Source organism: Oncorhynchus gorbuscha, linkage group LG17 (assembly GCF_021184085.1).
Source record: "Oncorhynchus gorbuscha isolate QuinsamMale2020 ecotype Even-year linkage group LG17, OgorEven_v1.0, whole genome shotgun sequence".
Lineage (NCBI taxonomy): Eukaryota > Metazoa > Chordata > Actinopteri > Salmoniformes > Salmonidae > Oncorhynchus > Oncorhynchus gorbuscha.
The window spans coordinates 54733430-54742738 of record NC_060189.1 but is presented as its reverse complement, the minus strand read 5'-3'; the positions used below and the strand labels follow the sequence as shown (position 1 = coordinate 54742738).

At 42.6% G+C, this 9309-nt stretch overlaps 1 protein-coding gene across 1 annotated transcript in view; it reads right to left on the bottom strand.

Annotated features, from left to right (window-relative positions):
• Nucleotides 1-6291: 6291 nt before the first annotated feature.
• LOC124001807 (15-hydroxyprostaglandin dehydrogenase [NAD(+)]-like) overlaps nt 6292-9309 on the bottom strand; it is a 34058-nt gene continuing 31040 nt past the window's right edge. Inside the window, exons 6-7 of the mRNA XM_046308892.1 lie at nt 8642-8805; nt 6292-7063 (exon numbers count right to left, since the gene is read on the bottom strand). Of these exons, the coding sequence (XP_046164848.1) occupies nt 6940-7063; nt 8642-8805 (288 nt within the window). The 3' untranslated portion in view covers nt 6292-6939. The remainder of the gene's footprint in view (nt 7064-8641; nt 8806-9309) is intronic.

Genomic DNA, 9309 nt, shown 5'->3' with positions numbered 1-9309 from the left:
CTCTTTATTATGGACAGACCTCTCCCCATTTTAACAACCATTGAATCTATATATTTTGACTATGACAGTTTCTAATCTAATGTAACACCAAGTAATTTAGTCTCCTCCCTATAGGCTGTCTCATCGTTGTCAAGTGATCAGTCCTACCACTGTTGTTTCGTCAGCAAACTTAATGATGGTGTTGGAGTCGTGTTTGGCCACGCAGTCTTTGGTGAATAGGGAGTATAGGAGGGGACTAAGTACACACCCCTGAGGGGCCCCAGTGTTGAGGATCAGCGTGGCAGATGTGTTGTTGCCTACCCTTACCACCTGGGGGCGGCCCGACAGGGAGTACAGGAGGAGACTAAGTACACACCCCTGAGGGGCCCCAGTGTTGAGGATCAGCGTGGCAGATGTGTTGTTGCCTACCCTTACCACCTGGGGGCGGCCTGACAGGGAGTACAGGATCCAGTTGCGGAGGAAGGTGTTTAGTCCCAGGGGCCTTAGCTTAGTGATGAGCTTCATGGACACTATGGTGTTAAATGCTGAGCTGTAGTCAATGAACAGCATTCAAGGGCTGCTCTGTGGAAAGAAACCTCTCTCTTAATATCTAATCAATCATTGAGCCATACTTCTCAAAAGCCCTGTTTATACCTGGTTCTAACCTTTGTCCTGATCCTCTCCACATTCTGACAGTGCCCACAGTTGTAGACGATTAAAAGCTTGTGATCAGATCTTCCGACCACCTCCAGATGTAGTCAGGGACCCTGACGCATTGTGATCAGGAAATCCTGTCACAATGAGAACAACAATAGACGGATAAAAGATAGTTGTCAATGTGGATAAGATCAGGACAAAGGACGCATGTTTGTACCTGGGACAGAACAAACCCTTTCACCAGGAGCATTCTTTAAACACCTGGAGGTGTATGCATTTCTCAAAGCAGGTTGGGTAATTCAGCTTTTACACCTTTGACTGAGCCAACATGTAATGACATGTGTTTAAAGCCCCCATGCAGTCTTTGTAATTATGTTTTTAAATAATCACTTTATATCTAATAAATTACTGTGTGTGTGTATTTAGTGAAAATAATTATTTCCCTGAATCACCTTTGACACTTGAAATGCTCAGTCTGAACGTGTGGGCATCAGGAAACAAATACAAATATATTTACATAAATAGCCCTGATTGGCTGATAGGATGGTCTAGAACCCACCCCTTTAACCAGATGAACAGTCATTGGTCTATTATAATTATGATATGGGCCAAAAGTTAGGTCTCACCTGAACAGGTTGAAATTCCAGGCATTGTTTCCAAATAGCTCTTACACAAAAATGGCATTAATCATAATTTTCACAATTTCAGAGTGTCATTTTTACCTCACAGTGTGGAAATATAATACACAAACATGAAAATGTTTTTTTACTGAACTGCCCCTTTTAAGGCGTGGTTGTGGCGGTGCGTGACATTGCACACCATCACAAAAGGAAACATCATGGACCATATTAGGATATGTAACCTTCTTCTTGAACAAATTCATTCAACACCCTGATACACGGAAATACCATATTATCACATGCACTTTAGTCATTGTATAGTTTGCACTCAACAGTGTGATGAATACATCATGCGTACACGCCATTCTGAGTAAACAGCTATGTGCTTCAATTGATCACAATGTGAGTTTTGAACAGGAGAGAGAACATCCTGTCTAATTCACAGGGGTTGGGAGGTAGATGTAAATATAGGTTTATGACTGGTGGTGTTAACTTAATGATATGATTTCAACTATAAAGTTCACACCCAGCTCCTAGTCAATGTAGCCGCCCTATCATTACATATGGCCTAGAAGCCCAACAACAGCAGAAAGAACAGAGAGAACATTCACACACACACACACACACACACACACACACACACACACACACACACACACACACACACACACACACACACACACACACACACACACACACACACACACACACACACACACACACACACACACACACACACACACACACACACACACCCCTCCGCTCAGCATCAGCCACAGGACGTAGGCATTGGTGGGAAGACTCGGGATGAGGTTTATTGAGTCGCCAGCAGTGTATAGTAGACACTGGACATGAAACAGGGGTTGGGGGGAGAGGAGCGGAGAATTGCTGTCTACCGAATTGTTCATCTTTTCACAGTTGTTGGGGTCTGTGAATATACGGGACAAGAATGGCCAAGAGTGATATTGTAACAATTGTAAACGTCACCATGTTACAGCTTATTAGATAAACGGTCAGATATTACAAATAAACCCTGACAAGTGCTGTCATACGGCAACTTGAATCCTAAAGAAATAGAAGAGTATATGCTGAAATATGTCAAGTCTATGTTAATAGCAGACTACAATAAAGAACAGTCAACTATACTGTATGCAACACATTGACATACCAAACAACACAATTACAGACCACTCAATGATATTAGAAAATGTACAGCTTAATTTAAACTTCTAACCTGTATAGTTGGAGAGGTATTCCCTCTGGTAAGGTTGTAATGGCAGTGGAGAGTGTCCGAATTTTGCATAAATACAGTAGGTAAAGTCTGTCTGAATTATGCACATTAGTAGGTAAAGGTAGTGGTCGATGTTCCTTCCTTGGTCATACATGGGCTCTATCCCAAAATGGCACACCCTATTCCCTACATAGTGCAGTACTTGATCAAGGCCCATAGGTTAATGCACTATATAGGGAATAGGGTGCCATTTGGGACTCAACCTTATAATGCACGTCTGAATTTGCATGATCAGCTACATTTGCATTTGGGAGTTATGTTTCAGAACTATGATGGAGCTAGACAAATCTGGGGGGGGGGGGGTGGACGGACATTGTTGAACATGGTTGAAACACAATTCAGCAGGAGGAAGGAGCATTTCACATACCCGGGTTTGACATGTCAGGCCTGAGATTCACATCTTAAAGATACTATATATAATCCATGTATACCAGTGGAGGCTGCTGAGGGAGGACGGCTTATAATATTGGCTGGAATGGAGACAATGGAATGGTATCAACCACATGGAAACCACGTGTTAGATGTGTTTGATACCCTTCCAATGACTCCAATGACTCCACTCCATTCCATTGACTCCATATACATACAAACATATATTACCGTTCAAAAGTTTGGGGTCACTTAAACATTTATTTGTTTTTGAAAGAAAATGTTAAAAAATTGTCCATTCAAATAACATCAAATTGATCAGAAATACATTGTAGACATTGCTAATGTTGTAAATGACTATTGTAGCTGGAAGCGGCTCATTTTTAATGGAATATCAACATAGGCGTACAGAGGCCCATTATAAGGCCAGCATCCCGGAGTCGCCTCTTCACTGTTGATGTTGAGATGTTGAGTACGACCCTGCCTCACACAGGAAGCGGCGCAGGTCCTAATCCAGGCACTTGTCATCTCCCGTCTGGATTACTGCAACTCGCTGTTGGCTGGGCTCCCTGCCTGTGCCATTAAACCCCTACAACTCATCCAGAACGCCGCAGCCCGTCTGGTGTTCAACCTTCCCAAGTTCTCTCACATCACCCCGCTCCTCCGCTCTCTCCACTGGCTTCCAGTTGAAGCTCGCATCCGCTACAAGACCATCGTGCTTGCCTATGGAGCTGTGAGGGGAACGGCACCTCAGAACCTCCAGGCTCTGATCAGGCCCTACACCCAAACAAGGGCACTGCGTTCATCCACCTCTGGCCTGCTCGCCTCCCTACCACTGAGGAAGTACAGTTCCCGCTCAGCCCAGTCAAAACTGTTCGCTGCTCTGGCCCCCCAATGGTGGAACAAACTCCCTCACGACGCCAGGACAGCGGAGTCAATCACCACCTTCCGGAGACACCTGAAACCCCACCTCTTTAAGGAATACCTAGGATAGGATAAAGTAATCCTTCTACCCCCCCCTTAAAAGATTTAGATGCACTATTGTAAAGTGGCTGTTCCACTGGATGTCATAAGGTGAATGCACCAATTTGTAAGTCTCTCTGGATAAGAGCGTCTGCTAAATGACTTAAATGTTAAATGTTAAATGTGTTTTGTGGGTACTGTTTAATGAAGCTGCCAGTTGAGGATTTGTAAGGTGTCTGTTTCTCAAATTAGACACTCTAATGCACTTGTCCTCTTGTTCAGTTGTGCTCCAGCGCCTTCCACTCCTCTTTCTATTCTGGTTAGTGCCAGTTTGCGCTTCTGTGAAGGGAGTAATACACAGCATTGTACGAGATCTTCAGTTTCTTGTCAATTTCTCACATGGAAAAGCCTTCATTTCTAAGAACAAGCATAGACTGACGAGTTTCAGAAGAAAGTTATTTGTTTCTGGAGATTTTGAGCCTGTAATCAAACCCATAAATGCTGATGCTCCAGATACTCAACTAGTCTAAAGACCAGTTTTATTGCTTCTTTAATCAGAACAACAGTTTTCAGCTGTGCTAACATAATAGCAAAAGGGTTTTCTAATGATCAATTAGCCTTTTAAAATTATGAACTTGGATTAGCTAACACAACGTGCCATTGGAACACGAGTGATGGTTGCTGATAAAGGGCCTCTGTACGCCTACGTAGACATTCCATTAAAAATCAGCTGTTTCCAGCTACAGTAGGCATTTACAACATTAACAATGTCTACACTGTATTTCTGATCAATATGATGTTATTTTAATGGATAAAAAAATTGCATTTCTTTCAAAAACAAGGGCATTTCTATGTGACCCCGAACTTTTAACGGCAGTGTAGATAGGTACCAGTCAAAAGTTTAGACTCACCTACTCATTCAAGGGTTTTCTTAATTTCTTAAATTGTAAAATAATAGTGAAGACATCAAAACTATGAAATAACACATATGGAATCATGTATTAACCAAAAGTGTTAAATCAAAATATGTTTAATATTTGAGAGTAGCCACCCTTTGCCTTGATGACAGCTTTGCACACGCTTGGCATTCTCTCAACCAGCTTCATGAGGTAGTCACCTGGAATGCATTTAAATTAACAGGTGTGCCTTGTTAAATGTTAATTTGTGGAATTTATTTCCTTCTTTGCATTTGAGCCAATCAGTTGTGTTTGGACAAGGTAGGTTTGGTAAACAAAGGCTGGCTACATTGAAGAATCTAAAACAAATGTGTTTAACATTTTTTTGGTTACTACATGATTCCATATGTGTTATTTCATAGTTTTGATGTCTTGACTATTATTCTACAATGTAGAAAATGGTAAAAATAAAGAAAAACCCTTGAATGAGTAGGTGTGTCCAAACTTTTGACTGGTACTCTATATTATGGTGGTACCAATCCTTCCACCTTGCTGAGTATATCATTTCACAATGGGTGTGATACATTATGTATACAATGAGCGGACAAATCATTAAGAACACCTTCCTAATATTGAGTTGCCCTCAGAACAGCATCATTTCATCGGGGCATGGACACTACAAGGTGTCAAAATTATTCCACAGGGATGCTGGCCCATGTTGACTCCAATGCTTCCCACAGTTGTGTCAAGTTGGCTGGATGTCCTTTGGGTGGTGGCCCATTCTTGATACACACGGGAAACGGTTGAATGTGAAAAACCCAGCAGCGTTGCATTTCTCGACAAACTCAAACCGGTGCGCCTGGCACCTACTACCATACCCTGTTCGAAGGCACTTGAATCTTTGGTCATGCCCATTCACCCGCTGAATGGCACACATACACAATCAATGTCTCAGTTTGAATGAGGTAACCTGTTCTGAGGAATTCTTATTTTCTCTAACGCTCCTCCTTTGATGAGGTTTGTATCAGGCATCTTCCTTCACCTCCTGTGACCCATATCAAATGTGTGCCGCTCGCTCTCTCCACCCCTCTCTTTTCCTGGTCATAGAATCTCTCGGAAAGACTGTTTGGTAAACAAGTTAACACAGACCGCAGCTGATAGCGGGAGGGCGGGTGGGGGGAGAGGGATGGCGGGAGGAGGGGGTGATATCCAGATGTGAATTCCTGTCACGCATGCATCCTGGAATTAACTCAAAGTAAGTAGCAAAGGATTGAAAAAAAAACTGTCTGCTCCTTGTCACAGTTTCTCCTCTCGTCAAAGCCTGTTTTACTGCATGGTAGTGGAGGTGAGGTGGACACTCCCAACGGCAACATACTTAGCCCAACGGCAACATGCTCAGCTTGGTAGCATGCTGACAACTCCCCAGCCCTCAAGAGTCCTCTTTCTTCCAGCTAAACCTGCATTACTGTGTTACAGATACTGTGTTATGTACATAGTCATGTAACAAGTGAAGGAGAAGAGGAAAGGAGTCAAAGTTTATTGTATGACAGAGAACAAAAATACAATTTTCACATATTCTATGATAATAAAGCATGCTATTGTATCATAAATAAACTACAGTTATTTGGTAAAATTGTAAACACATACTGTGCTGTGATAAAACGTCCATTTCATAATTGGGTAATAAGAATTTTCTCTTAGCTGACTTGCCTAGTTAAATAAATAAAATAAATACAGCAGTCAATTTGTACCAAGTCTCTCATACTAGTCAAATCAACTGGAGGATTCTATGATGAGGGAAACAAGTCTCTCATACTAGTCAAATCAACTGGAGGATTATATGATGAGGGAAACAAGTCTCTCATACTAGTCAAATCAACTGGAGGATTCTATGATGAGGGAAACCCGAAAACTAAACCCTCTTTGGCTACCTTTGTTCACACCTATTAAGTAAGACTACTGGAATCTTGGTTACATCCATCGTAGGCATACAAATAGAGGTCCCATTAAATTACTATTCTAATTCCTAATTCAATGGGCCTACATTTCTACCAATTCCATAGACACATGGGTCTACTTTCTGAATGACTCCATACTCCGACCACTTTAAATTCCTTTGTCTGGGTGGGTGACAGAAGTCCGACGGTATTCCGCGTTGTTCCTCTCAAGCGGACAGGGGCTCGTAGGTGTGGAAGTGGATCCCTTTAGAGCAGGTGATCTTCATCACGGCACCGTTTAGACCGGTATCAGTTATCAGGCGTAACACTCCCTCTGCGATCAGCGAAGGTCTGGGGATAGAGATTGAGAGATAGAGAGAAAACAGGGTCGTGTTAGGTAGGTAACAGTGTCCAGATAGTTCCTCCCTGGTTCATTCGGTTGTCTTCCGCCTGGTGTTTAATTAACACGACCCGAGAAAGAGAGAGGCCATGGCCATACATTCTCTTTCAATTCCTAAAGTTTTTATGGATTGAATTGGACTAGCAAACAAACAATAGCTAGCAAAATGCCCTCATGATTATATCAGAGAGTTCCTGAAACATTATGTCTGTCACGCCTTGGTCATTGTATTTTGTGTTTTTGTTATATGTTTGGGTAGGCCAGGGTGTGACATGGGTTTATATGTTGTTTTCTTATTGGGGTTTGTTATTATTTGGGATCGCGGCTGATTAGGGGTGTTGTATAGGCTTGGCTGCCTGAGGTGATTCTCAATCAGAGTCAGGTGATTCTCGTTGTCTCTGATTGGGAACCGTATTTAGGGAGCCATAGTTTCGCTTTGTATTTCGTGGGTGATTGTTCCTGTCTTTGTGTAGTGTTCACCAGGTAGGCTGTAATAAGTTTCACGTTCTGTTTGTTGTTTTGTATTTATGAGTTATTTCATGTTACGCTCTTCATTTATTAAAGTCATGAGTAACCAACACGCTGCATTTCGGTCCGACTCTCTTCCTTCAACAGACGAACGCCATTACAATGTCACTTAATTCAACAATTTCCTGGCTGAAAGAGATACAAGATCAACATTTAAAAAGGCCTCTTTTTGACGCCGTAGCCAACAGATTTATCAAATCGCCTTGCCCCAGGCCAAACAGCTTGGACAAGGTATTACGAAATACTGTACTTTAAAAGCAGCTGAGCTGGTAGATGTAAGCATTCAAGACTGAAGTGCATTCTGATATAAATAACACAACTTGGCCTGCATATGATTTTAAGTGCATCTTATCTCAAACACACTGTATTTCTCAATATTTGTCTTTGCATGTTTCTGATGCATATCGTAGCAAACCTAATCATTTCCAATAAATGTTGACAGTGAGTTAAGTCTTTCCTCAGAATACCCCTCAACGTTTGTATCTGTATATCTCTACCGCCGTTTGCTTCTGAAGTAGAAAACCTTGTCTGATGTCGTCCAAAGCACTCAAAACACAGTGACATAGAGAGGGGACAAGACATAAACACACCAGGAAGCTTCCAAGGCCCCCTCTCTCCTCTCTCCAGATAAGACAGGGAAACTGAGGAGGGATAACAACCTCCATGGCCTCCCACACATACTATGTGGAGGGAGGATTTAAGGAGGAAATGGACACTGATTAGGGAGGCTTTGCTACTCCAGATACTGTATTACTTGATGTCGTAGAATGGAGTTAGTATTTGGGTGGTTTCGCGGGGCCATGTGGGGAGGGTAAGCTGACTCTAGGTCTGTGCTGACTTGTTTAGGTATAAACAACACTTGTATACATTAATCTGAAGCAGTATCCTATATACACCTCATAGATTTACAGTAAACCTGAGTTATAAAGAACATTGATAGGTAAAAGAGTGTAAAAGGAGGGAAATGAGGCAACTTCTACACAACATGAATAGGAACTCACTGAAGCACTCCGAACTTGTGCACGCTCCTCTTTAAGTCGTCCTTGAACTTGTCAAACTTGCCCATGTTGTCCTCGTGTTCCACGGAGCGCAGGAGAGGGGTGTCCACGAAGGCAGGGCACAGCGTGTTGATCCTCACACCATAGTTCTCCACCTCGGCTGCATCCTGCGTGGAGAGAGGAAAGGAACACAGACGTGTCAGAGTGTGTGTGTGTGTGTGTGTGTGTGTGTGTGTGTGTGTGTGTGTGTGTGTGTGTGTGTGTGTGTGTGTGTGTGTGTGTGTGTGTGTGTGTGTGTGAAAGGAGCCACGTGCCAGTGTGTATGTGTTTGTTATGTGTGCGTGTGTGTGTGTGTGTGGTATGTGTGTGTGTGTGTGTGAGAAAGAGGAGCACAAACATGTCCGAACACGGTCAAGCGTAATCACCCAGGGCAAAGGAATGTGTCTAGGCCAGTGTTTTCCATGCCTTTCCTGGAGTACCCCCAGCCATTCCACATATCACACATTCTACTACGACAACTCCTTCAACTGGTCAACTAATCATCAAGCCCTTCATTACTTAAATCAGGTGTACTGGTTTTGTATTACATACTGTATGTCTATTAAAGTAGTCCAAAGTTTAGTGTTTGTTCCCATATTAATCGCTCACAATGACTACATCAACGATTATCC